Genomic DNA, 27,037 nt, shown 5'->3' with positions numbered 1-27,037 from the left:
AGTCAATAATTCTAAAAATACTCTTAACTCTTCTTCTTCTTCTTCGATTATAAATTTTAAAAATAATCATAAGTTGTTCATTCATTTATTTAAAAAAATCGACTAACAGCTTTGCTTTGAATTCTTAAACTATATTTTATAGTTTTTTCAATATTTATTTTCGTTGATATATTCCAAATATTGAAACATTAATTTATAACCTTTTTCTCAAATTATCCCATTATCCCAATCGCCTTAAGACCAAGTTGATCCAATTATATATAGTATAAACTGGACTAGATAGTTTACCTTTCAGAGTATACACTCTATAATACTATTTTTAATACAAATTCTGAGTATATTGATTCTCATTTAACTAAATTGAGTTAGACATAATTATAACACATAATTATAGTTTGTTGTATAAACTAGACCCATCGCATAGCATATTTTCTAGGGTATACAGACTTTCATTATATTCAAAAGTTAATGTCTATATTATATATTTTCTAATCCAGCGATTTAGTTTATCTGAAACAAACAATATAATAAAATGTGTTGTTGCCCTTTTTGTTACCATACCATCCCAATTGGGGGGCCCGCTAACAGCTGTTATTGCTCTCATCAGTGTGGGAGCTCTCTGCTTGCGTATTCTCGTGTTCTCTCTACTTCTCTCCGTCTCTCGCTGTCTCTCTCTCTATCTGCCTAACAGCCGGCTATTTTGGCACTAGGACAAAGTACAGATTTGATATGGTTGTTGTTGTTGTTAAACATTACCGGTTAGGAGGAGCTTAACCACTGAGTTAGATATGGGTCTCTCTCATCACATATGGAAAGGCCTAGAGAGAAGCGTCGCTAGCGAGAGAGCAATTCGAAGCTGCGAGACTTTGGCAAAATGTTTTCACGTTCACGTTTTTTTTTCAGTTGGACGTGTAGCTTTGGTTTGAACGGTTCCAAGTTCCCAGAAGGAAGGATTTTCATTGCAGTTACGTGGAACGTGTATGTGAGATAGTTCGAAAAACACCGCACCAAATATACATATACATATAGACGGCGAAATTTTGTTGGTTCTTTTTCGGCTAAAACACAAACTGTACTCGTAGCAAAAAAAAAAAAAAAAGGAAATCTATTAATTAATAGGTTTTTAGCCAGGATAAAGTAAAGGTTAGCGCCGGGCGCTAATTTACTCTCTTTTTTTTGCATTTCTTCATTTACAGTTAAGGTAAGGGAGTTCATAACTGTGCGTGTGTGTGTGTGTGTGTGTGTGAAGGGTCACTAGCCCAAATGTCGCCATTAAAAAACAAAAATATATAAATTTAAATTGCATAATTTCTATTCTGCTCTTCTGTCGATTCCGTCTGCCCCATTCTCTCTCTCTTTCTCACTCTCCCTCGGGTAATTGTAATTTACATATGCTGCCTAATTAAACATTTTATTTTATTCTATTTTAACGGAGTCCCTCCCCTACTCCACCCTCCTACGCAACGCTCTCTCCCGCTCTCACTCTCGCTCTCTTCTAGTCATCCCCCTTCTGCTCTAGCAGTTGTTGCTGTCTTGCGTGTTTTGTTTTTGTTTTTTTCCTTGCCTGTCTGCCCAATATTTATGACCTTCTTATGGTTTCTGCCCACTGATGAAACGTGTTTGACAAAATGGGAAACAACAACAATAACAAAATCTACAACAAAATGTGTGCACACACATATGTACATATGTATAAATAAATATCTATATTTCCACATTTCCAACAATATTATTTATTTAAATTTCGTATCGCGTGTGCAATGTGTGAAAAGAAGCAGCAAACAAAAAAAAAAATAAACTAAAACTCTTTCTAAAAAAAACTAGTCAAAGTTCTAAGTGGACCCCAGACTAGTCTCTCTAATATGGAGAGTACAGTCAATGTCGAAATGTCCAAATCGTCCAAATGACTGATAAGACTGATCAAGGGGGAATCGAAGCTTTAACTTTGCACCGTTTTTTTTATTTGTCGTCTAAATTTGCTTTGCTTTCTTTTTTCTAGTTTAGTTTTTTTTTTTGTGAAAAATCAATGCTTTGACCTTAAGTGTTCAAGATCATTGTGGCACACATTTTTTTTGCTCTATGACGTGAAATACTTGAAAGTGACGACGAGACTATGGAGAATAATTCCATTATTGTAGTTTATTATCTATCTATGTGTATATTGTTCAGTTCCATTATGTAATCTAACTTATTGCGGCAGGGCAAACACACAAATCATATAATTGTTTTTCAAAAGGACTAGCAGAGGGCAAGGACTGTGAGAGAGAGCTGTCTGAGGAGGGGGGGAGAGGTAACGTGAGTTGTACTTGGGTGTGTCCTAGGGCAACACACCTTGTTTAGCATTTAACCACAATCAACAGGATAATTGATATAAAGCAAACAATTGGAAATAGGAAGCGAACACATTTTATGTTTGCTTTTCTACTCGAAAAGCGATAAAGAAAAAAACGCTTGAATTATACGCAGATTTGAGATAGGTGAAAGAGCAAGTCTTAAACAAATAGAAAACAATGTAAAAAGATTACAAATTTCGAAATATATGTATAACGTATGTATAAATGTAGTTACATGGTAAAGTGAGTGAATAGAAATTTAAACAAAAAGGGTTAAAAATTATTGTAAATAGTTACGACTTTAGGAAATAAAGTTATAAAAGGAGCTGAGAAGAAGAATTGAAGTTGGAATAAATTACGAAAAGTGCTTATGAAACAATTTGGTAAAGAAGTTAAACAAGCATATTGAAAAGAATCACGATATTAAAATTAAAATAAATAAATTAACAATCAAAATAAACAAGAGGTTTTAAAAGAATTAGGAAAGTAAATTTAAAAAAAGCGTTTTAATAATTATTTTAAAATTATAATGTGTTAAAACGTTAAAAAAATGAAGTGTAAAATAAAATTCTGAAAAGAAATAGAAAAACAATATTACAAAATAAGATGGAAAGTATGTTAGATGTACACTCATGGCCAGATTAATAGGTGTGAGCCCCAGCATTTTAGAAATGCTCATAATACTATTTATTTTGCTTCATGAGAAGATACGAATTTTTTAAAATCTGTTTTCTAATCGTAGAACTCAAAAAAAATTTAAAAAAATATATATTTTTGAACAGATGTCAGAAGAAAAGAAATTGAATTAATAAAATTAGTACAGTGATGGATCCAGGGGAGTAGACCAGGGGGTTATGACTCTGGGATGGGATGAGTTGAAAAACAAGTTGGTGTAATAAATTTTAGGAAATGATTTTCAAAAATGTACTTTTATGTATAAAAACTTGAGGCTAAGACTGTCAAGCAGGATATGGGATCTAAACCGAATCACACATCCCATAAAAGTCCATAAACGACATGAAACAATTGTTTTCAGAGACATAAAAGAGTATCTCACAATCGTTGAACAAAACTCGAGATTCCAAGCAGATTTTTCGTTTGTATGTTATTGCGTTTTATTTTTCACAAAACGCTAACAAATTGTCATTATTATTATTGTTGTTTTTTTCTTGGTCATAAATGCATACGATTCGTGTGCTAATGAGAATTAAAATACCAGAATCGAGATATATGTATGTAGACACAGAGAACCACTCAAAATCCTGGTCTTAAAATTCGGTTTGCACGTTTCAATACTTTGATAAGCCTTTTGCCTTTATCATCATATCCCTTCTTTAATTTAAATGATAAGCGATTATAATTTCCGCTTTTGGCGAACTTATCTTTCTTAGATATTGAAATTTCTTAATAAATTTTCTGTGTTTATGTAATACAATTATTATCTTTCAAATGCATTTCTATTGATTATAAATCATTTGAAGTAGTTGAAAACTATTCAAATATAGTTGGTATTTTTTATTATATTTTATTAAATTTACAACAATTTTGAAAAGACAGACAGTAAATAAACCTAAAAGTCATATATGTTTGCCCCTTGAGTGGCTTTTCCCGTCTCGTAGAGGTGACATTGAGTGCTTATCTTGAATAAAAATATGTATGAAATATAGAACGGGAAAAATGTTGAATAAACCGACCAACTTATACGCTTAATATATGTTTTTTTTTTTAAGTGTAATATTTAACATCTTAAAATATTGAATACCGCCTTAAGACTTACTAAAGAAAGAGATAGGTTTTTAATTGAGTTTAGTTGAGAGAAGTGAAATTGTGTATTTCTTTTGTTATATCATTTTTTATTTGTACCTCTCTCTATTCATGTTTATGTTTTAAAATATAAACATTTTTCCTAATAAGTTTATACTTAGCTCTTTAGTAGAGCTCTTCTTACTAAGCCATTGCTAGTTATACATTTTTTTGATCAGTAAGAGAATTTCCATATATGTATATCCATAATTACTGTAAACGTCCTTAGTTATCCTGGCCTAGAATCTATATGCTTATACATATGTGTCATTTATTAGTCAACCCTCTGGACCATCTGTATAGTTTTATATCCAAACCTTCCCCAGAGAATTCCGAATAGATATAATAAGGTGAGTAATAAACCTAATCAAGAGGGAAGCAAAGCTTAAACTTTGTCCAGTTTTTTTTTGTCGTCTGAATTTTGGAACTTTTACAATATCAAAGTCTATAAAGAACGTAAGACAAATATTGTTTTCTTCTTCAATCTATCTATATAGATTCTATTCATACTTATCTTTCTTTTCAAAGTCTTGAATCTTGGCAAAAATATTAAGAAGCTAACTACTTACAAAGTCCATTTTCTTTCTACATTTACATTTTTTAAGATATATGTATAATGACCTTCTTTTAAACGGCTCGACGTCAAATAAAGACTCAAAAGCAAGGAGTATTTAGATGAAGATTTGGAAAGAGAAATCGGTCGTCGAGGTATCTTGGATATAACAATTTTTGCAGGCTTTCTTGGGAAAGGAAATGAAAAAAACTTCTAAGATTCACCATTACGTACAATATCTACAAATTGAAAACGAAAAGACCTTTCCTTTATTATGATATACCAATAACAATTTGTCAATTCAAAAAGTAAAAGTACTTACTTTGAAAGAGTATAGAAATCCTACAGTCAATGTGTAATTCCATTGAAGGATTTAAAAAAAACAGGTTCAAATAAATTTCTTTATTATTATATTTTTGTTTTTTTTTTTTTTGCTATTGTTAATAAGATAATCATGTTTTGATTTCACAATAATTAACAATTTTAATGAATGTTAATACACAAATATATATAGATATACACGTTAATTGAATTAGTGATTGTTTATAGGGTCTGTGTGACATAAATGGATAATTTAATGTGTAAATGTATTTCGATTTATTTCAGTGCATCACCCCCACCGAGAGTGATTCTCCCGCGAATGTGTTAATAAAACTATTGCAGCTTATCTGCTCATTATCTACACCTGTCAGGTCTATAGCTCCACTCATATATATATAAACAACCAATACATGTGTCAACATTTGTTCTAGATTGTATGTTAAGCCACTTTCTCCTCTGACTAACCCAACCTGTCCACATATATATAAGTATGAGTATGTTCTATATATACTGCAATCGAATGATTCTCAAGTGCAGTTGTTTACTTGGTTGGACTCCACTAACAATTTTCACGTGCCACCAACAAAAAACAAAACACCTTTTTAATTACGATTAGTAAACATACGAAAAAAACAAAAAAATACAGGTAAAACAACATCCAATGAGTTGGCCAAAAATAGAGTGGAACATTGAACCTTACCGTTGAACTGTATGAGAGGATTCCAAAAGCTAAAACAATTATGGCTCATTCCAAGTCCAGGGTCGGTGTTTCAGGTTCATTTTGGTTATGGCGCATCACATGACCAATTCAAACCAGATCACATTTGCTTTAGGCCATATATTATAACCCAAAAAAAAACAATATTCGACTGGTTTCCAGACGAGCCCCCGATCAAAGAGACAGATAGAGGCAGACAGAGAGAGAGAGGGAGACTATTCGAGAGAGAGAGCTACTTGCAAAAAGTATCTTTAAAATGCAAATTTTCAAAAACCGCACTTTGTACCCAGTTCCAGTCTTTGTCACTCTTGTCTGCCGAGTTAGACAACAAAAGTCATTTGAATCGATAATGATAATGAGCAAATAAAATATATAAGTATATACACTTGACTTTGGCATTTGTTTTTAAATTATAAACAAGTAGATACTCTTTAAAACTTTTCAAGAAAATTTAGTTTATCCTTCTGGTAATAGTTTTTAAGCTTTGCATCGACTTTATGAATAACTTTTTCATATTTAAAAATTTAAAACTTTGAAATTGTAAGCAATACTTTTCACTTTTCGCTTCATGTAGTTATAATTCTCAACTGGTTTAAGCATTGATAGATATACACAATAATATTCATAAGTTTTTTATTTAAATTTTGAATAAGAAACCGCTTAAAATATATACAAGACAATTTTGGCTTATGTTCACTATCTCAAAAACTTTTTCCATAGCTTTTTAATATTCTTTCCTTAGCTTCTCAAAATACTCAAGAACTTTTCTGTTTCTATAAAGATATTCAAAATTTTTATTGAATCAGTGCATTCCGGGACTCATTTTGATTCGGTAAAAGATTGTTTTTGAAAAGTTCCAAGTCTGATAACGATGCAGCTTGAACAATATGAAACAATTTAAGATATACATATATAATATATGGATTTATTGGTAGCTACATATATTTTTTTGCACCGACTAATTGTCTCTACAAACACATAATGTACACACTTGCCACATTCATATACAGACGAGTAAATAACATGAAATAACATTATTTCATTAAAATGGAATTTAATGGCTAACAAAAAACTGAAAAATTGGAAAAAAGTAATTTCATTTATGGTCATGACCAAAATTTAAATACCCTAACCATTCGAATTAAAAATTATGGCTTTTGTTTTATTCTCAAAGTAACTTATATCAAATTAACAATGAGTTTCCCATTCAAATTAAATTAGAAAAATTATTTGTTTTGTTTAAATTTTTTGTTTGTAAAATTCGCGTTTTTTTTTGGAAGAGTATTGAGTAAAGACACACAACACCAACAATAACTAAATAAAGTAGCACTTATTATTTGTGTCTATAAATATTTGTTAATACTATTATTATTATCAATGATTATTGTAGAATACTCAAAGGGAGAGAGAGAGAGAGAGAGAGAGAGCGAGAGATAATGGATTTAATAGTTTTTGATTGAAACGTTTCAAAACGAAGCGACACTGCGCGAATGGCTTTTGTATGCTGTAACTAACTAGCTAAACTAATTAACTTGTTTGCAATATCTATCACGTGACTGAAAATACTTTTTGTATTAGTAATTTGAATTCAATTTTGTAACAAAATGACTGAGAGAAGCGATAGTATTTGAAATTTCGGATTTGATTTTAAAACCGGAACTTTTAATCAAGCCAAAATTTAAAAGAAAGTTGATTAACTTGGATTTTTTTTCTTGATTTCTTAAAACGTCATGAAATTGATTTGTTCTCTTTTTTATGGACTTTGTTCTTTATTGATTAGAATTGAAATACTTTCGCTATATTCGGAACCACTGTAAATGCGATTTCGTAACGCTTATGTTCTAGTCTCATTACGATCATGACCTCCCCGGAATATAGTATAGATTTTTGTTTTTATTTTGTGAAAGCAAAGTCGATAACCTTAAGGCATTTGGAAATCAAGCTTCAAGATGGTTGTTGGTGGATCGTCAATATATTAATTTTTATTTTTTGTTTTGTATTTCTTCACAGTTAAAAAGTAGAGCCACACCATGTTCATACCGGTGGCCCAGAGCGCTTTCAAAACTTTGCGCCATGCGCAACCGCGCGTGAGACTCTATTTCATCAATAAGAATGGCTACTCCAGTCAGGTGAGTGTGTTAAATGGACTAAATTTTGACTTATTCTTTAAGTTAAATATTTATGATTCTAGGTGGAATATAAACCAATACGTTCGGTGCTGGTGGCCAATCGTGGTGAGATTGCCATACGTGTATTCCGTGCCTGTACCGAATTGGGAATCAAATCGGTGGCCGTCTACTCGGAACAGGATAAAATGCATATGCATCGCCAGAAGGCCGATGAATCGTATATGGTGGGCAAGGGTTTGCCACCGGTGGAGGCCTATTTGAACATTCCAGAGATCATACGTGTGTGCAAAGAGAATGATGTGGATGCTGTGCATCCTGGTTATGGTTTTCTCTCAGAGCGCAGTGATTTTGCCCAGGCTGTGATCGATGCTGGTCTTCGTTTCATTGGCCCCTCACCGAAGGTGGTACAAAATATGGGTGATAAGGTGGCTGCTCGTGTCGCTGCCATTGAGGCAGGAGTGCCCATTGTGCCGGGTACCGATGGCCCAGTGACCACCAAAGAGGAGGCTCTTGACTTCTGCAAGAAACATGGACTACCAGTGATTTTCAAAGCTGCCTATGGCGGTGGTGGACGTGGCATGCGTGTGGTACGCAAAATGGAGGAAGTCGAAGAGAGTTTTCAGCGTGCCAGTTCTGAGGCGAAGGCTGCCTTTGGCAATGGAGCCATGTTTATTGAGAAGTTCATTGAACGTCCGCGGCACATTGAGGTGCAATTGTTGGGCGACAAGGCTGGCAATGTGGTGCATCTGTATGAACGTGATTGTTCGGTGCAACGTCGTCATCAGAAGGTCGTGGAGATTGCCCCCGCTCCACGTTTGCCCACCGAAATACGCGACAAGATGACCGAAGCGGCTGTTCGTTTGGCCCGTCATGTGGGCTACGAAAATGCTGGAACTGTGGAATTCTTGGCCGATGAGTCGGGTAACTTTTACTTTATCGAAGTGAATGCCCGTCTCCAGGTGGAGCATACAGTGACTGAAGAGATTACTGGCATTGATTTGGTCCAATCACAAATTCGCATTGCCGAGGGCATGACTTTGCCCGAATTGGGTTACACTCAGGATAAGATTCAACCACGTGGCTATGCCATTCAGTGCCGTGTGACCACTGAGGATCCTGCCAATGATTTCCAACCCAATACAGGACGTCTGGAGGTCTTCCGTTCCGGTGAGGGTATGGGTATTCGTCTAGACAGTGCCTCAGCCTATGCTGGAGCCATTATTTCACCCTACTACGACTCCCTGTTGGTTAAGGTTATTTCACATGCCAGTGATCTGCAGAGTTCCGCCTCCAAGATGAATCGTGCTCTGCGCGAATTCCGTATTCGTGGTGTCAAAACCAATATTCCCTTCCTACTCAATGTGCTGGAGAATCAAAAGTTTTTGCATGGCGTTCTGGATACCTATTTCATTGATGAACATCCACAGCTCTTTAAATTTCGTCCCACACAGAATCGTGCCCAGAAATTGCTCAACTATTTGGGTGAAGTTCTAGTCAATGGGCCACAAACTCCATTGGCCACCGGTTTGAAGCCAGCCGAAGTTAATCCTCATGTGCCAACTGTCCCATTGGGTAAGTTCTGTCAAAAACTCTTTAACTTCAGTTTAGAAACTATTGAATGGCATGTGCTCCTATATATTTTCCCTGCTTGCTTGCCTTTGACATTTTCCGGGTATATCTTTAATCCAAAATCCAACTCTTAGTTTCGTTTTGCCAACTAAACTAATCGTTGGCCAGAGTTTGAACTAATCTCAGAGTTTGTGATTGAAATTGAAGAAGCATGCTTTTGTGATACGTTCCAGATGCGCTCTTTTGATAAACTTTTAGCACCAAAATTTTTGCCAATGCTTTAATCTATTTTCTATTTTGATGTTTTTTACCTTTTATTTATTTTCTGTTCACATTTGTTATTAATCCATAAAAAAAAATCAAAACAAAACAATTGCTATGCACCAACAAAAAAATCTCCACACGTTCATTTCAAACGATTTGCCCGATACGTTCTCATGATTCACACGTTGTCAAAATGCAAAAAAACTCAAAAAAAAAAAAACTTATCAAAACGTTTCAAAAATCCACAAACAAATGAAGACTTGTCCCCGGAAGCATTAGAACGTGAAGAACGTGGTGAGGCCAAAGGTACGTTTTTGTTGCTTAAATCTTTTTTAATTTTTACCACATAATACACCAAACAATATATATATGTATACATTCATCATACATCATATCGGTTAAGGGTGTTCTAACAGGGGTTATTCATCTAAAACGCATTCAGGAAAGTGCCAGATAAAGCCAGAAACTATCTGAGTTATAAATTCGCAAAGATTATCACACTGTATTTTGGCCAATTTCCAACCAAAAGTGGTTTGTTAATCAAATCGCAATCGACCATATTCTAAAATGGCATCAAACACTTGGTTATTTTAAAAAAATTATTTCGACCCGATTTTTGAAAAATATCACAATTACAATACTTTGCGAAAATTTAGTTGTCAAGATTTTTATGCAGATTGAATAATAATAATAATTGAATAAAGTCTTATAATAATGTCTTCTATCGTAAAATTTAAGACATAACTTGTTCAAATACTTCAAAAATTAACTTAGAGCTTCATAAAATTAAGGTTTTTCGGAATACCTTGCTTTTTTAACTTGCTTTTTTTTAACTTGCTTGAAAATGTTACTTGATTAAGTAATGTAATTTTTTATTTCAATTCCAAAATATGTTAATTAAAAGAATTAAAATGACATATTTACAGCATTTGCTAATCCTTCTAAATGACTAATCTGGCACTGATTCATAATTCTCTATTAAAAAGGTTTTTACATAATATAATGATCTCCGTATAACTCAACAGAGAGTTAACTGACTAAAAAGTTACTTTTTTGTCCTTAAATAAGTTGGTCAACAGTGAAGAGTTAATTTTTAATCTTACTACAAATTGTTATCATCTGTTAAAGAATTTTTAAAGGAAACCAGCTTTAATTAAGTTCTTATTCTTAGAGCTCCAATAATTTTACTCCATCAATCCACAGTTATTTGCTCAGAAACCTTACTCATAGCATACTTTAGGGCACTTTTGCTAAGTTGTAATGATACGAACTAAAAGTCAAGATTTCACTTTCAATTGGGAATAAAGAATTCATTAATTTTTTAGACCAAACACATATTTAATTATGATTTCTTCAAGGTCTAATCTTACCTACGATAACTTCTGATAACTTCTTCTTTCGATAATATATGATAAGTTCTGCCAATTCACTCTCTAAAAATGCTTAAAACAAACAAAAACTAAATATTATTTTTTAAAAATTGTCTTTTTAAAATCATAAATATCCCCATCATCATCCTCACATAATGGGCTTAAAATTTAAGTTAATGTTCAATGTGCGTTCATTTAAAAAATAATACAGTCTTTTATTCGTTATATATATTAAGAATTTTAATTCCTTTTTTTAGATGTGAAAATTTTCTGTTTCTTTTTTTTTCTATGTTCAAATTGGCTAATGTATTTTCTTCAGATCTTTTGTTTTGTTCCATAGTTTTGAGTTCTTTTTGGGGGTCTTAATAAAGTATTTTGTAAAATTTGTTTGTTGTAAATTTTTTTTACTAAAACAAAATTATAAATTATGCAGCGTTTTCAAGTATCCTTGACTTTTGTGGGGTTAATGTCTGATTTCTTTACTTTACTTCAACTAATCTTATGATCTTTCCGTAGTGACAGAACCTCCACAGGGCTTGCGTGATATTATTGTACGTCAGGGTCCGGAGGCTTTTGCCAAGGAAGTGCGTGGCCGCAAGAACTTAATGCTGATGGACACAACTTTCCGTGATGCCCATCAATCGTTGCTGGCCACCCGTGTGCGTTCCCATGATCTGTTGAAGATCTCTCCGTATGTGGCGCATAAGTTTAACAATTTGTACTCATTGGAGAATTGGGGAGGTGCCACTTTCGATGTCGCACTGCGTTTCCTGCACGAATGCCCATGGGAACGTTTGGAGGAGATGCGCAAGCGCATACCGAATATTCCATTCCAGATGCTCTTGCGTGGCGCCAATGCCGTAGGCTATACCAGTTATCCGGATAATGTGGTCTACAAGTTCTGTGAACTGGCGGTAAGTCTGCAATTGAAACATTCTTAGAAAGATGTCTGAAGATATCGTGTCATTTTTAGGTGCAAACTGGCATGGATATCTTCCGAGTTTTCGACTCTTTGAATTATTTGCCCAATTTGATTTTGGGGATGGAAGCAGCTGGTAAAGCTGGTGGTGTAGTTGAGGCAGCCATTTCCTATACTGGCGATGTCAGCGATCCCAAGAGAACCAAATACGATCTGAAATACTATACCAATCTGGCCGATGAGCTGGTCAAGGCTGGAACTCATGTGCTCTGTATTAAGGATATGGCTGGTTTGTTGAAACCCGAAGCCGCTAGACTTTTAATCACTGCCATTCGTGATAAGCATCCCGATGTTCCAATCCATATCCATACCCATGACACTTCGGGAGCCGGCGTGGCCTCTATGCTGGCTTGTGCTCAGGCCGGTGCCGATGTAGTCGATGTTGCCGTCGATTCTATGAGCGGCATGACCTCGCAGCCCAGCATGGGTGCCGTGGTGGCCTCCCTGCAGGGCACTCCTCTGGATACCAATTTGGATTTGCGTGATGTGTCGGAATACTCGGCCTTCTGGGAGCAAACTCGTACTCTATATGCTCCATTCGAGTGCACCACCACGATGCGTTCGGGCAATGCTGATGTCTATCTGAATGAGATTCCCGGCGGTCAGTACACGAACTTGCAGTTCCAGGCCTTTTCATTGGGTCTTGGCGATTTCTTCGAGGATGTCAAGAAGGCATATCGAGAGGCCAATTTGCTTCTCGGAGACATCATCAAGGTGACACCATCGTCCAAGGTGGTTGGTGATCTTGCCCAGTTTATGGTGCAGAATAATCTGACTGCCGATCAGGTTCTGGAGAAGGCCGAGGAGTTGTCGTTCCCCAAATCGGTGGTCGAGTATTTGCAGGGATCAATTGGTATTCCACATGGCGGTTTCCCAGAACCTCTGCGCTCCCGTGTACTCAAGGATATGCCACGCATTGAGGGACGTCCCGGTGAGGAGCTTGAGCCATTGGACTTTTCCAAGCTGAAGGAGGACCTGAAGGAATCTCATGCCAATATCAGTGATCGCGATGTTATGTCCGCGGCCTTGTATCCTCAGGTTACCAATGATTATCTACATTTCCGTGAGAAGTTCGGACCAGTCGATAAATTGGATACGCGCATCTTCCTTACTGGACCCAAAGTGGGAGAAGAATTTGAAGTCTCTTTGGAGAAGGGTAAGACACTCAGCTTGAAGGCCATGGCCATGGCAGCTGATCTGAAACCCAATGGCGATCGGGAAGTCTTCTTTGAAATGAACGGACAATTGCGTACGGTTCACATTCTGGACAAGGAAGCTGTTAAGGTAAGCTCATATCGATTAAATTATAATCCCTGACTAAATACTTAATCTACTTGCTCTTTTCCTAGGAAATCCATGTCCATCCCAAGGCCAACAAATCGGTCAAGAGCGAAGTTGGTGCCCCCATGCCGGGAACAGTTATTGATATTCGTGTCGATGTTGGTGACAAAGTGGAGAAGGGTCAACCTTTGGTTGTTCTCTCGGCCATGAAAATGGAAATGGTTGTCCAGGCCCCACAGGCTGGCGTGGTCAAGAAATTGGAAATCAGCAATGGCATGAAATTGGAGGGTGATGATCTCATCATGATTATCGAGTAAATTCTTTCTCTTCTCACCAAATGGCCAGAGTGAAAGAATTGAGAACAAGAGACCATGCTGCCCGCCCCGTGCCCCTTTCCCTAACCCCTTCCTATCCATCTGAAAACAAAAAATGGATTACTTTAAGTGAAATGTGAAAAGTCGTGATAGTCCTAGAACCGAACATCCTCGTTTTTGTAAATCTTTAAAAATATGTATCAAATATCTTTGGAAATCTTTAAAACGAAAAACGAAAAGAAAATTATCATATGTATAGTTCTATATACACATAAACATATACATATATACCTATGTACATATGTATGTATTTATAGTACGTGTTTTAGTCAGCTCGCGCACAAAAACCAACAAATTTTTATTGTCGATTTTTTGTATGCCAAATTAAAGTACCCCCTCCTTCGTCTGAACCAGATTCTGTGTAGCGAATATTTCCTAAGTGGTTATAAATGTTGAATAATATCTATTTTGAAATAAATGTTAAATACTATATAATATGTAATTACAAAAAAAAAAGTGAATCTATTGTTATTATTTTTTGAAAAACAATCTTTTGTTAGATTTTTTATTTATTATGTTTTTATTAAGGATGGACCTCCTGGACAATGGTTCGGGGGAATGCCCGAAACTGCTTTTAGTTTTTTCTATAAAAGCGGTTAAACATTTTTCCTGAATAAAAATATATAATGCACATGAATTTGTACTAGAATATTTCAGTTCAAAACAAAGTACACACAAATCTTAAGTCTTCAGTTTTAAATTTGTAGATTTTTCAGATTTTCTACTCTCGAAATCAGAGTTTTTACTTTTAAAAATTATTACCTAGAATTCACACATGTAAACGTGTGCAATTTAAATGAAAGTTTTGAATTTTTAAGGACTTTTGTGTTTGTTGTGGTAAAATTTGTAACTTTCTAATTAGTAGATTCATTCCTACTCTTCATCGAAAGCTACCAAAAACTAATCAAAGTATTTGGTTTTACCTGTTAGTTTAATTCTTAAGTAAACTTTTTTTAGACTATGTACTAAGAATTACAAAATACATAGCTCATTCATAATTTTTTTGCAGAATAATTTTTAAAAAGTTTAAAATGTTTAGATTGTAGGACTTACATATGGAAGAAAAAACAAGATTCTTTGAATTCAATATAATGTTGATTCATTAGAGGAGAATTTTCCAAAGTTCAGTAGCATTTTAGGGAGATAAAGATTTTTTCGAAGGACATTGTATGAATTGTACATATATTAATTTAAAACAAGGTCTTTTTTTTCTTCAAAAAATTCATAGAAAAATATTGAAAAGTCTCAAATTTTACAGAATTTACTTTCTCCAATCCAAATAAAAAATTCCATTGACATATGTTTTGAGTAATAAGGTAGAACACAATATTGAATATTCAACGTCATTTTGATTGAATTAATTAAACAACTAATTGTTTTTCCTTTACAATTGTTTATATTTAACAGATAGAAATTCTTAAAATCTACATACATTTCACTATAAACTCAAGGAATGCCAATTCCTTTTTCATTTCAGTTATCCTCTTGAAATGCCTTTGGACATAGGGCGTAAGAACTTCAACCATATTTGCATTATCGTAGAAACGGAATTTGGAATCCATCAAAGCATCGCCCAGCAAATGTTTGAGAATTAGTTGGGCCACCTGAGAGTGCCGTGAATTAGTGCTCCAAGCCTTGACGTGCTTAAGCAGGGCCACACGTTGATCCACATTTAGTTGATCCACCAATTCCACCATGGCCGTCTCGTTCCGTTCACGGACAAAGTTCTTAATGATGTCATATGAAGCTTTGGGTTTATCCAAAGTTAAAGCCAAGACAAAGGCTTTCTTTAAATTCTTTTGGGCATGAAGTAAGGATAGAAGTGTTTGCTCTTGTTCTAAGATGGATTGACGTTGATCTAGGGCTTCATTTCTGGTGATTTGTGTTACATCACTGAAACGTATCAGTTTGGAATCTGCTCCGCCGGTGAAGAAAAATCGATTACTTCGCTCTGAGACAGCCAGAGACCACACACGATCAGTGTGCTCGTCCAGAGATTGTATAGAGGCATTTGTCTTGATGTTCCACAGTTTCAAGAGACCATCAGAAGCGGCCGATATAATGAATTTACCATGATCCAGGAACTCAGCTCTCAATATAGAACATTCCTGATCGAAACGCTTGAGGCAAGCGAAATTACTAATCGACCACAATCTGAGAGAGCAATCCGCCGACGATGTCAAGACAATTTGATCAACCGGAGAGAAACGTACACTCCAAACGCCTCGAGAATGACCCCGTAGGACACCCATTACAGAATTCTTTTCAGATGACCACAATTTTGCAGTCTTATCCTGTGAAGCTGTGGCCAAAATTTTGTTATTCAAGGCGTAGGACACGGAATTCACCTCCTTATCGTGGGCCAAGGCAGCGTATAGCAATTGAAAGCTATAAGATTTCACATCCTTTTTATCCCTAAGTAGTTGCCAGACCTTCATAGAGCCATCTTGACAAACGGTGGCAAATCCTGTGGCTCCATTATGGGTCATGGCCACACAACCAATGGTCGAGGTATGACAATTTGTTTGTTTCATTACTTCCTCCAAAGAGCATTCATGCTCATGCTGAAGTTTCCACAACCGAATGCTATAATCCTTGCCCACCGACACAAGCAGATTGTGAGACGAAGCCAAGGACATTACGGTATCCGTGTGGCCCACAATTAGTTTACAATTCATTTGCCGCTCCGTATCGTAGAGTTTAAAGTGCTTGCTATTAGTGGCCACGGCCAAATAACGATCGTTATCACCCAGAAAGCACATGTCGAGAATTTCATCATTATGTCCCACCAAATGTTTGATGGGCTCCATGCTGTCAGGATCATAGAACAATATATTCTGCTCGGTGGTAGCCAAAGCCAATTGATTCAACTCCGTGCAATATAAAAGATGATTGATTTGAAAATCTGTTTGAGCTAGAACTTCCTTGATCTTCCAGCTGGTGCGATCAATCTCTTGGAGTTTACCCGAACCACTGGCCACTAGCAATTTGGTGCCTTCTTTGACATAGACAACACCCTCAAGTTCATCATACAGGGGCAATACCTTCATTTGCTTGGCATCCAATTGGTCGTCTTCTGCCATCAGTTGCCAGGCAATTATAACCTTATCTCTGCTCACGGTGACCAAGTCATTACAATCCTGTTGGCCACTTCGGAATGTCAAACCCGTGACTTGAGATAAATGACCACGCATTTTGTGTATCAGTTTCTTAGACTCGAAATTCCAGCCATAAATCATATTATCCGATCCAACAGCATAAATCTCTCGCCTCAAGACATTGGGATGAAATCTCAATAACATGGCAGGTCCTGGATAATCCTTTAAGGCGCATAGGCAACTGTTATTCGTGTGATCCCAAAGCCGCAGAGTGGCATCGGCTCCACCGCTGGAGCAGACTATTTTGCCACAAGGACTGAATTCCAATTTGACCACCGGACCTTTGTGTTGGGATTTCCACAATTTTACCATTTTCTTGGGACTAATCTGCCACAGACGAAGCAAGCCACTACGATGGGCAGTTACCAAATGATCATGGGATACGGCAAAGCAGTAGATTGTGTCCTCCTCCTCTTCTATGTCACTCAAAGATGTTGGCTTCTGGTCATTCTGGCCAGAACTGATGCCGAAACTTTGCAATATCTGTGAGGTTTCCACATCCACTTGATTGACCACGCCTCCATTCAAGCAATATAAATGTTGACCATCTGAACTCCAGGCTATATCGCCACCAGCATAGAAATTTACATACCGCGCCTCAGCCGCATAGCTAAAAAAAATGTATATTAATGATTTGTATATTAACTTTTATTATTTACCAACCTTTTCTCACATAGATTGGCCAACATGGCCATGGTTCTGCGTTTATTCTAAGGATTATTTATAATACAGAAACTTGTTCGTCCAGAGATCGCGTGGTACATCCTGTTAACTCAAAGGGAGCGAGTGTTAACTCACAGTGGTATTATGCTAACTCAAAATGGGAAGTGATATTTTTGGTATTTTCGATAAGTAACCTATCGCCGATTTCACATCCCTAGTTCAAGCAAAAGCCGTCAAATCATCGTCGAAAATAATAAGTTCGTTTTGCATACATATTTCGCTTACAAATTGATCTATCACAATGAGTACAATTGGCACAGGTGTAAGTAAAATATTTATTTAATGGTGTAGCGATTTAATAATGAATTCCCTTTAAAAGTACGATTTGTCCGCTTCACAATTCTCGCCGGACGGACGAGTGTTTCAAATTGACTATGCTTCGAAGGCTGTGGAAAAATGGGGCACAGTGATCGGTTTGCGAGGCAAGAACGGTGTTGTCCTGGCCGTTGAGAAGATCATCACCAGCAGTTTGCATGAACCGGATGCCGGCGGACGCATTTTTACCATTGAGCGGAACATTGGCATGGCTGTTGCCGGACTTATGGCTGATGCCAACTACATTGCTGATATTGCTCGCCAGGAAGCGGCCAATTTCCGTCAGCAGTTTGAGAAGCCCATTCCCTTGAAGCATTTGTGTGATCGGGTTTCCGGTTATATACATGCATACACATTATACAGTGCCGTGCGTCCGTTTGGTATTTCCGTACTTTTGGCTTCGTGGGACGAAACAGATGGACCACAGCTGTATAAGATTGAGCCGTCCGGGTCGTCGTTTGGCTACTATGCTTGTGCCAGTGGCAAGGCGAAGCAGCAGGCCAAGACAGAAATGGAAAAATTCAAATTCGCCGAAATGGACACAGAGACACTGGTTAAGAGAGCCGGTGAAATGTAGGTTCTAAGCTCATCCCCTCCGTAAATAGTTTCACTTGTTATTTGAGATATTTTTCTTTCAGTATTTACCGTGTTCACGATGAGCTCAAGGATAAGAACTTCCGGTTTGAAATGGGCCTGGTGGCGCAGGAAACGCAAGGAACTCACTGCATTAATCATGAATTGTATACCTTGTCGGCTAGGAACGCTGGCGAAAGTGCAAAGGATGATGATGATGGCAGCGACAATGAGGGACCACAATAATTTTGTTTTGGTATTGAATCTAATTCTGGGCCGCAAATATAACTAAATTTAATTATATACATATATTTTGCCTAATGAAATCGACAGTGCTTTCATTGTATTTTCTATTATAACACTACTAATCCACAACAGGGGTTAAGTGGTTAGGGGGTCTCCTCTTGCCGCCTTTTTGATTTCTCCCAATTTTGATCCTTTAAAAATTCAGGATATTTTCAGAAATTATTTTTACAAAAAAAATTAAAAATAATTATTTTCTATTTATATCGGAATCCGATATCGATAGTCATGTAAAGAATTTGTGACAAAGTGCCATCACTGATTGTTGATTCGCGCCAAAAATTTTTGTTGATTTTATTTAGCAGTTATCTATCACGATGACCACCTTAATTGAACAACTAATCACAAAAATGGGTCTTAGAGACGAGCCAAATGTCCTGGAGTAAGTGAAATATTTAAACAGCAGTAAGGCAAATCCTACGTATTAAATGTTTTTCAGAAAGACCACGGAGCTAGTGCGTCTGCTTGAGTTGCGGTCCTCAAATGTCCCTTTGCAAATTAACGAATACGGGAAAATAGTCATATGCGCCGACTTGGCATCTTGCCTTCTGGCCATAGGATTCGATAAGGAGCAGGCCTTGAAATTGTCGGGTCTGCGTAAGAGTCACTACCAAAACACCAAACGGACATTGGAAAAACTTCTAGATCTCAATAAATTAGTCAGTGTCAATGATATTTGTGTTCAACTCAATCTCAACGAGGTTTCACGCAAGGCCGGTGAATTAATGACTCTCTTCAAAGCCGTAGTTGCATCTGAGAATTCGGAAATTGATACGGATCATCCTCAATATGCGGCTATAGCTGTATTCCATGCCTGCCGCCTAATGAAACATAAAGTTTCCAAGACCAAACTTATGCCATTTAGTAATCTGCGTCCCACACAATGGCAACAATTGGAATTGCAATGGGAACGCATGATTACCAAACACTACAAGGAGGTCAAGGATATAGGAAACAGTGCCAATAATTTAGAAGATAAACTAAAACAGAGCCAACAAGATAACATATTAAGAACACAAACCTCAAAGAAGTCTGAACCCGAAACAGAGGACTATGATAAATGGAAATCTCGCATGTTGGCCATGGCTCAAGCCAAGCTAAAAGAATTGGAAGCCACTGCTCCTGAGGCAACGATTTAACCAGTTTTAGATGCCCAGTCTTAGGTTTTCAAATACAAATACGAAAATTATGTGAGTACAAACATAAGTGAACTTAATTTATTATTTTAGCACCTTGCAATAAAAAACATATAAAAAATGCATTGTATCGTTAAGACATTGAATTTAACTAAAGGTTTTCTCACAGAAGCTTCCATTATTTTGGAACTTACAATATAAAATATATTCATAAAACATGCATTTCGACATTACATTGAATTAAGTTTTTATAGCGATATAACTTTTGTTATAACTTTTTTTTTGTTTTGATAGAAAATATGAAATTTCGCGAATTCTACGCACAAGGCACTCTTTAGTTTTTCTTAACAGCTATATGAATAAATGATTAAATCATGTTGAAAATATACATGCATACATAAAAAAAATTTATGAATATGGCACGCAAGTTCCATAAGAAGATTTGGACGTTCATTTACTGCACTTTCTTAGTCTTATTCCACTTTTCCATTTGTGCAATGACAAGTTCACCCACATCAATGGCATTGCCATTATCATCCAAAGCTGTGAATGATTAGAAAGGAAATGAATCATAATGAAACACATACGTGACTGCACTTACAATTGTACATTAGAAGCTCCACCTTCCCACGAGTCTCTGGCCAGGTGGTGAGTAGATTCTTCAAGTGTGCTGAAAATTTTAGCCAAATTTCACGTTTCAATTCCCGCATATACCATGTGGCTGATAAATTCGATTGAATCGACTCAAAGAAAGATAACATTGGTGTTGCTCCCTCCAAAGCAAAGTAATAATATTTCCCGTTTATCTTTCTGTTTAGCCTATAAACTGCAATTTTATAGGGTCGACCTTTTACACCTGCTCGATTAATATTGATTGTCTCCAAGGGCTGAGCTGGTTCTAGCAAATCACTATTGATTCTGCCGCCCACCCACATTTCATCGGGTATGAGTATTATTAGTCGATGCACACCAAATGTCACATTGTGAGAGTCCTAAACAAGGGATCTAGTATAAGTCATCCAAATCAAATGAAAATTTAATTCAATTCAACTTACCTCATATCGCCGCATTCTATGTTGCAGTCCATCATCGCTGCGATCGGGCAAAGCAAGATTTAAATAGCCATGGAAATAACTTGATGCCATCCCAGATGCATAATCTAAACCATGGGTATCTCTTACCCAATTGGCATAAGACAAGGTACTCTCTCCAAGATCATTGAATAGCCAATAAAGCGGCATGCAGGCCAGATACATGGCTGATGGCAGAATGGGTTTCAGATTGCCTGTAACGCCAAAACGCGCCAGACCCAGACATCCGAAGGCTAGCATTAAGTACACATGCTTGTTGCTGTAGGTGTGAGTACGTCGCAAAATGGTCCAGAAGCGTTCATCCGGCAAATAAAATCTGGGATTCCATATATATTCATAGGCAGATAAGAAAACCCGCTGCAGTAGATCGGCCAGTGAAATTGTAATTACAATGCGGACGACAGTGTCTGGAAATGTTGCAATTGGCATAAACATCATATCATACCAAATTGGACAATATTTACCGATATAATCGCCAATCATTTTTCGAAATTCACATTTTCTTCTTTCTCTCACAACTTTTAACTGCCCGTCTTCTGGTTCACCAGGGATTGCCATTATTCGCGATTTTGTTTGGGCTGCCAGATCGGTAAAAATTTGAAGTATGCAGAATTAATGCGATTCTTTAGCCGCTGAACCTTAAAACAAAATGAAATCTTTTATTAGTTTTGCTCATTTATTTCTGTATATAATATTTGTAGAATACATACATACATACATGTACATTTATTTATAATGTGACTCATATCAGTTATATTAAACTAAATACATATATAGAAATGTATGCAAATATTTACATATGTACGTACAGTGGAATCGGGTTATAATGATTGTCGTCCGGTTGCGACTAAAATATTTTAACTTGTTTGATCCCAATGCGAACTCATACGTATAATACGTTTCCGCTTTTAGGGGAAAAGAGATTATAGCGACGATATTTTTCACAATTCAACCAACTATGTATTGCTTGGCGTCGAAAAAAATATACAAAAAAACATACAGAAACTAATTTTATTACATCATGCTTATGCATATACATATACGACTTTTTATAAAAATAATATTTTTTTTTTTCCCCTTTGGTTAGAGCGTCTTCCTTGTGTGTCGTTATAAACGGATTCTACTGTGCATACAGTTGTCTAAACAAATAAAAACGCGCAAAATGTTTCCAATGTTTGGCCCCACCCATGGATTGTGTTTTGCAATTCGCTATGGATTTGATTGTACTCAGTTGCTATTCCAGCTATCATATATATATATATATATATACATATATATATTTTTTCTAACTAGAGTTGTCTTTGAATAAAAAGTAATCTAGACAGTTTCATTTCCAAACTTAAGTGATCACTCATCCCAAATCTTTTATTTGCTTGATGTAAAAACTGATACAACAAAAATATGACGACGAAATATTTAAAATGTCTATACATATGTGGGTAAATAAATGATTGATAAATCTGTCCTTTTTGGCTTATCTGCAAACGACTTCATAAATCAGTCGAAAAAAATGAACTAGACAGTTTCATTTCCAAACTTAAGTGATCACTCATCCCAAATCTTTTATTTGCTTGATGTAAAAACTGATACAACTTATTGATATATCCTTTTCGGCTTATTTGCAAACGACTTCATTTGGGCTCTTTATTGCTTCATTCTTTGATAGTAGTCGGACTATTGCTTACCAAAATATATGCAAACTAATTGACACTAACATTTTTTTTATACATATAATTATTTTTATATTAAATAAAAAGGATGAATCCTTCTAAATTTTTGATTAATTTGAAAAACTATTTTCATTAAATAGAATACATTTATTTACCTGTCAAGGCGATGAGATCGTCGTAGCCTAATAAGTGGGATTCACCAAATTCTATCTTAGATGTGATGCTTCGACTGATCTTTTGAATACTGCGTGTTTGGCATATCAACCGGTTCTATATATATTGTGGATGTATGTGTATATACACGTACACGAATATGTATATTTGTAAAACTTATTTTAAACTTTCGTTTGATGCCGGCGCGCCAAAAATGCAAAAAACTGAGAGCTCATAAACATCACACGATTTAGCGGAATTTGGCTTGAAAACGCCACCTAGCGAGACTTGATGGAAAACAAACCACTCAATGTGATTTCACTTTCTGGCAACGCTAGATGCTGCAACTGCACTAGCTTTGATAAAGACAAATAAATAAATAAATTAACAAACAAAAGTAAGTAAAAATTCGCAGTTCAACTGCATCTCTAAACACAAAATAGCACCAATGCCAATAAAATAAAATCTTGGAAATAGTTTAATTATACGAAGTAATACCAAAAAGAGTAAACAAAATGAACAAATAATTGGAAACGTCAACTAAACTTAAAAAGTACAAAAAAACAAAAAAAACCCGATTTTGATTTAAAACCTATTAAAACTAGCCCAATTATTGGTTATTTTTCACAAGTAAGTACGTAAAAATTTAGTATAAACTGTATGCTATAACTTAAAATTTGCAACTAAATGAGATTCCCTGTTATAAGCGGATTAACAAAGACTTTTCTTCTTCTTTCCCTTTGTAATTTCATTTAGCTGCAATATCGAATCTGTTTACGATCATACATTCCAGAATCTGTATCTGGAGCCCCAGCCCCGGGTTCAATTGGTGACTCATACGTAGATCTAAGGAAGTTCTCTTGTTTGTGCTGATAAAGCCAAAAGGGAGAGGAAATAAAACACTCGAATCTAGAGACCTAGTATTCAATTGCTCACACCTACACCAAAGACGACGTACACATACATCAACAAAGATCGAAAGCCAACATAATGCCGATATTATATAGCGTCATTTCGCGGGGCACCACCGTGTTGGCCAAATTTGCCGATTGCGTTGGCAATTTTGCTGAAGTAACCGAACAAGTTATAGCGAAAATTGGTAATCATAACCACAAGATGATCTACAATCATGGTGATTATTTGATACATTATACCTGCGAGAATAAACTCATTTATATGTGTATCACCGATAATGTAAGTAGCCCCCCATAGCCCTTGGCCACGCTCTACCTCTACCTACCCTCCACCCTCTCAAATATCTCAATGTTTGTGTTTCTAGCTATTCGATAAAACGAGAAGTTTTCTATTCCTTTCGGATATTAAACAAACATTCATCCAAACCTATGGACTTCAGGTGGCCACAGCAATTTCCTACGCCATGAACACAGAATTCTCCAAGGTTCTGGCAGAGAAAATGGTCTATTATAGTCAATCGACTGAGGTGGATAAAATATCGAGAGTTCATGGTCAAATCGATGAATTGAAGGATATTATGGTTAAAAATATTGGTAAAAATCCAGTATATAGGCACACACAACGAATTTGTTTAATGGCTCAACTTTCTTTTTACAGACAGTCTACGCGATCGAGGTGAAAAATTGGAACTGTTGGTCAATAAGACTGAAAATTTGAGCAATAATGTAAGTGTCGAGATTCTGGAATCCAGATTTCTTTATAAAAACTTTTGCAATTAGAAATTTATCTTGATTGTAATCTGACTTTTGAGATCTATTAAAAGTTGAGCACCACAAAAGATTCAAGAAAAATGTTAGGGATTTAAAGATACTGTAGATCTTTTCAAAACATATTCGAATTACATAGCCCTACAAAACTCAGACCTAGAGCAAAAAGTACCTACACTTAGTTTAGAAGGTTTACTGAAAATTGCAAAAATAGGAAATTTCAGATGGTTTGAAAGCTATGTAGCTCCAACATTTATGGGTTATTTGGAAAACGATGAACAGCATTTGGAAGTCCTTTAAGTTTTAGTTGAATTAGTAGAATATTTTTATTTTTTAGTGAGTTAATGCATTTTTGTAGTGCTATTTATACATTGACCCCTATGAAGTAAACATTTGCTATATAGAATGAAAACCTTCAGACATTAATTGGTAAGTAAATAGGATAGTGAACTGTTGGATGACTGACTATATCTTCTAACGTTAACTTGCTAAAAAAATAAAGAAGCAATTGTGCAAAATTCGAAACGCTACAAAAATATATATATATATTAAAGTAAACGTCATTTAAAAGAAGAAATGTTACACTTTAAAATAGGTATTCATCGTTTGACTGGCACAAAAATGTTGGAGCTACATAGCTTCAAAAAGCTTGGCTTAGAATTTTAAAAATAGTTGAACAAATAATAAGTTCTTTACATTTTAAACACCCTCTAACCATAGATAATACTTTTATTTCATTTTGCAGTCTGTGGCATTCCGGAAAGCCTCACGTAATTTGGCCCGTCAAATGTTCTGGAAGAAAATTCGTGTTTATTTGGTTGTTGGTCTGCTTATAGCCTTTATTATCTATATTATTGTGAGCATGGCCTGTGGTGGTCTAGCATGGCAAGGATGCTTAAATTGAGGAGTCGTTGAATCGTATACTTTATGTATTTGTTATATTATACCTAAAAATATTTTACACTTAAGCGCATTAACCGCAAAACTTATATATAAATATACATCTGTATAGAAAGAAATGAAATTGATTTTATATTTGTCAATAATCTCTGTTCAATGTAAAAATAAAGATATAATATTTGTATAAAAAGATATGTTTGTATAAAAAATTTACGAAAATTCACTTCTCCTCAACATAGATAATGTCGTTGGCCTTAACCTTACCGGGCACACGCAGACCCAAATGAACGCCCAAAGCCGGTGAAGAATAATTGAAAAGACGATAACTGCAAGAGGAAAATTTTGAGAGATAAGAATTCGAGTGGTCATAATTTGTTTGTGACGCCTACCTTCTTAGTGTCTTTAGAGGTTCGCCATCGACATCCCGCTCAGCGGTATGAACATTAATGTTGGGCAAAATGCACCGTGTGCAAGGAGCAACAATACGGAAGACTGCATCATCTCCGATTCGGACCCATTGCCAATTGTCCTCGGCATAGGCTTCATCTACATCCATTTTCAGTTCGAAAGTGCTACGGAATTGTTGTGATTCGACGGGTCGCTTGAGGCGCGTATTAAGATCAGCAACAGAGGCCAGATTCATGATCATATAGCTTGTAGCGTCTTGAAAAGTGCCCTAAAATAATAATCAGATTACGTAAGTTACGATGGACTATAAAGATGTCGTCGATTTATCACCCACCGAATCCTCTTTTCTTAAGAATGGCATGTGCCTCAAACGTTCCACAGTTTGTCTCACGGGTTTGGGATAGGGATAATGGACGAGTCTTACTCCCGTATCCTTTTTCAATATAGCCTTAGAGAACCATTTGTCAAAGCGTTCTCCACATGGCATAGCATCAACTGGAACTCCCCAAACGGCTGTGTGTACATCATTTCCCGAAGGCTCCAAGTTTTTCAAATTCAATTCTATTTCGGGCAAGTCCGGAAAATTGAACACCAACGTACCATCGACCAGTAGCTTTGGCTGTATTTTCACCATATGTGGATAACCTCTGGCTGTTATCATTTCATTACGCTCGTTGATCAACATAAGATTCCGATCTCTTAGGCCATTCAGAGAGAGGCCAAGCGTGTCACAGTCATAGGCAAGCTGCGGAGTACGTTCAAGGGGGCCACACGATTTCACCGGAAATAAGTAGATTGGCTGCAAGGTGCCCACACGACGCCATTTCACAGGCATCACATCCCGTTTCAGGTGACGGTAGAGCAAATAACTGGCCCCGCATACAGCAGCCACGCCAACGCCCACGCCAATCAGGCTCTTCGAGTTGAGCTCGAAGGGGCTGGAGGATGATGTTTTTATAGCGACAACACCTGTTGAGAGATAATAAGTGGACCTGTTTTACGATAAGATTCCATTTTCACTTGCCTGACATGATGGGGGATCAAAAGACTTGTTGCTTCTTCCACTGGAAAAGCTCGACTGATTGGTTTGATTAGCGTTGTTTGTGTTTGTTTGGTGCCAAAAGCTCTCCATATGCGTAGAGACAGAGGGATTGCATGGCAATACAAATTAAAGTTAATTAAAAAATAATTAATTTTAAATTAACGGATATTTGCAGAGTACCGTTGTGCA

At 36.2% G+C, this 27,037-nt stretch overlaps 7 protein-coding genes across 10 annotated transcripts; 4 read left to right on the top strand and 3 right to left on the bottom strand.

The window, feature by feature from the left end:
• Positions 1-912: 912 nt before the first annotated feature.
• On the top strand, positions 913-14,124 carry LOC6638392 (pyruvate carboxylase, mitochondrial). Of its 3 annotated transcripts, none has more exons than XM_023177372.2 (7): positions 913-1,201; positions 7,739-7,857; positions 7,920-9,429; positions 9,949-9,996; positions 11,577-11,974; positions 12,034-13,323; positions 13,389-14,124. In XM_023177372.2, exons 2-7 carry the CDS (start codon positions 7,759-7,761, stop codon positions 13,635-13,637), a joined length of 3,594 nt encoding a protein of 1,197 aa, XP_023033140.1. In that variant the 5' UTR covers positions 913-1,201; positions 7,739-7,758; the 3' UTR covers positions 13,638-14,124. The 3 variants fall into 3 exon arrangements, with proteins under 3 accessions (XP_023033140.1, XP_023033155.1, XP_002061562.1); XM_002061526.4 differs by having other exon boundaries at positions 916-978; XM_023177387.2 differs by lacking the exon at positions 9,949-9,996.
• A 943-nt stretch (positions 14,125-15,067) lies between these two features.
• On the bottom strand, positions 15,068-17,631 carry LOC6638393 (transducin beta-like protein 3). The gene is made up of 2 exons (XM_002061527.3): positions 17,516-17,631; positions 15,068-17,462 (listed from the first exon to the last, which is right to left on the bottom strand). The coding sequence occupies exons 1-2, from the start codon at positions 17,545-17,547 to the stop codon at positions 15,119-15,121; spliced, it is 2,376 nt and encodes a 791-aa protein (XP_002061563.1). The 5' UTR covers positions 17,548-17,631; the 3' UTR covers positions 15,068-15,118.
• An 88-nt stretch (positions 17,632-17,719) lies between these two features.
• On the top strand, positions 17,720-18,789 carry LOC6638477 (proteasome subunit alpha type-3). Its single transcript, XM_002061528.4, has 3 exons — positions 17,720-17,837; positions 17,895-18,463; positions 18,529-18,789. Exons 1-3 carry the CDS (start codon positions 17,817-17,819, stop codon positions 18,707-18,709), a joined length of 771 nt encoding a protein of 256 aa, XP_002061564.1. The 5' UTR covers positions 17,720-17,816; the 3' UTR covers positions 18,710-18,789.
• A 245-nt stretch (positions 18,790-19,034) lies between these two features.
• LOC6638478 (origin recognition complex subunit 6) lies at positions 19,035-20,025 on the top strand. The gene is made up of 2 exons (XM_002061529.3): positions 19,035-19,148; positions 19,206-20,025. The coding sequence occupies exons 1-2, from the start codon at positions 19,084-19,086 to the stop codon at positions 19,903-19,905; spliced, it is 765 nt and encodes a 254-aa protein (XP_002061565.1). The 5' UTR covers positions 19,035-19,083; the 3' UTR covers positions 19,906-20,025.
• Positions 19,953-22,892, bottom strand: LOC6638479. Its single transcript, XM_002061530.4, has 5 exons — positions 22,819-22,892; positions 21,458-21,631; positions 20,958-21,400; positions 20,504-20,894; positions 19,953-20,445 (listed from the first exon to the last, which is right to left on the bottom strand). The coding sequence occupies exons 2-5, from the start codon at positions 21,549-21,551 to the stop codon at positions 20,357-20,359; spliced, it is 1,017 nt and encodes a 338-aa protein (XP_002061566.2). The 5' UTR covers positions 21,552-21,631; positions 22,819-22,892; the 3' UTR covers positions 19,953-20,356.
• A 153-nt stretch (positions 22,893-23,045) lies between these two features.
• On the top strand, positions 23,046-25,588 carry LOC6638480 (vesicle-associated membrane protein 7). 2 transcript variants are annotated; one of them, XM_047009456.1, is made up of 5 exons: positions 23,046-23,213; positions 23,573-24,010; positions 24,096-24,324; positions 24,389-24,456; positions 25,244-25,588. In XM_047009456.1, exons 2-5 carry the CDS (start codon positions 23,807-23,809, stop codon positions 25,400-25,402), a joined length of 660 nt encoding a protein of 219 aa, XP_046865412.1. In that variant the 5' UTR covers positions 23,046-23,213; positions 23,573-23,806; the 3' UTR covers positions 25,403-25,588. The 2 variants fall into 2 exon arrangements, with proteins under 2 accessions (XP_046865412.1, XP_002061567.1); XM_002061531.4 differs by lacking the exon at positions 23,046-23,213 and adding an exon at positions 23,241-23,446.
• Positions 25,511-26,885, bottom strand: LOC6638200 (mitochondrial amidoxime-reducing component 1). Its single transcript, XM_023175959.2, has 4 exons — positions 26,831-26,885; positions 26,141-26,775; positions 25,788-26,074; positions 25,511-25,724 (listed from the first exon to the last, which is right to left on the bottom strand). Exons 1-4 carry the CDS (start codon positions 26,835-26,837, stop codon positions 25,619-25,621), a joined length of 1,035 nt encoding a protein of 344 aa, XP_023031727.1. The 5' UTR covers positions 26,838-26,885; the 3' UTR covers positions 25,511-25,618.
• Positions 26,886-27,037: the final 152 nt, after the last annotated feature.

This window comes from Drosophila willistoni, assembly GCF_018902025.1.
Source record: "Drosophila willistoni isolate 14030-0811.24 chromosome 2L unlocalized genomic scaffold, UCI_dwil_1.1 Seg139, whole genome shotgun sequence".
NCBI lineage: Eukaryota > Metazoa > Arthropoda > Insecta > Diptera > Drosophilidae > Drosophila > Drosophila willistoni.
Note: the sequence above shows the minus strand (reverse complement) of the source record. Positions and strands in the feature narration are given on the sequence as shown.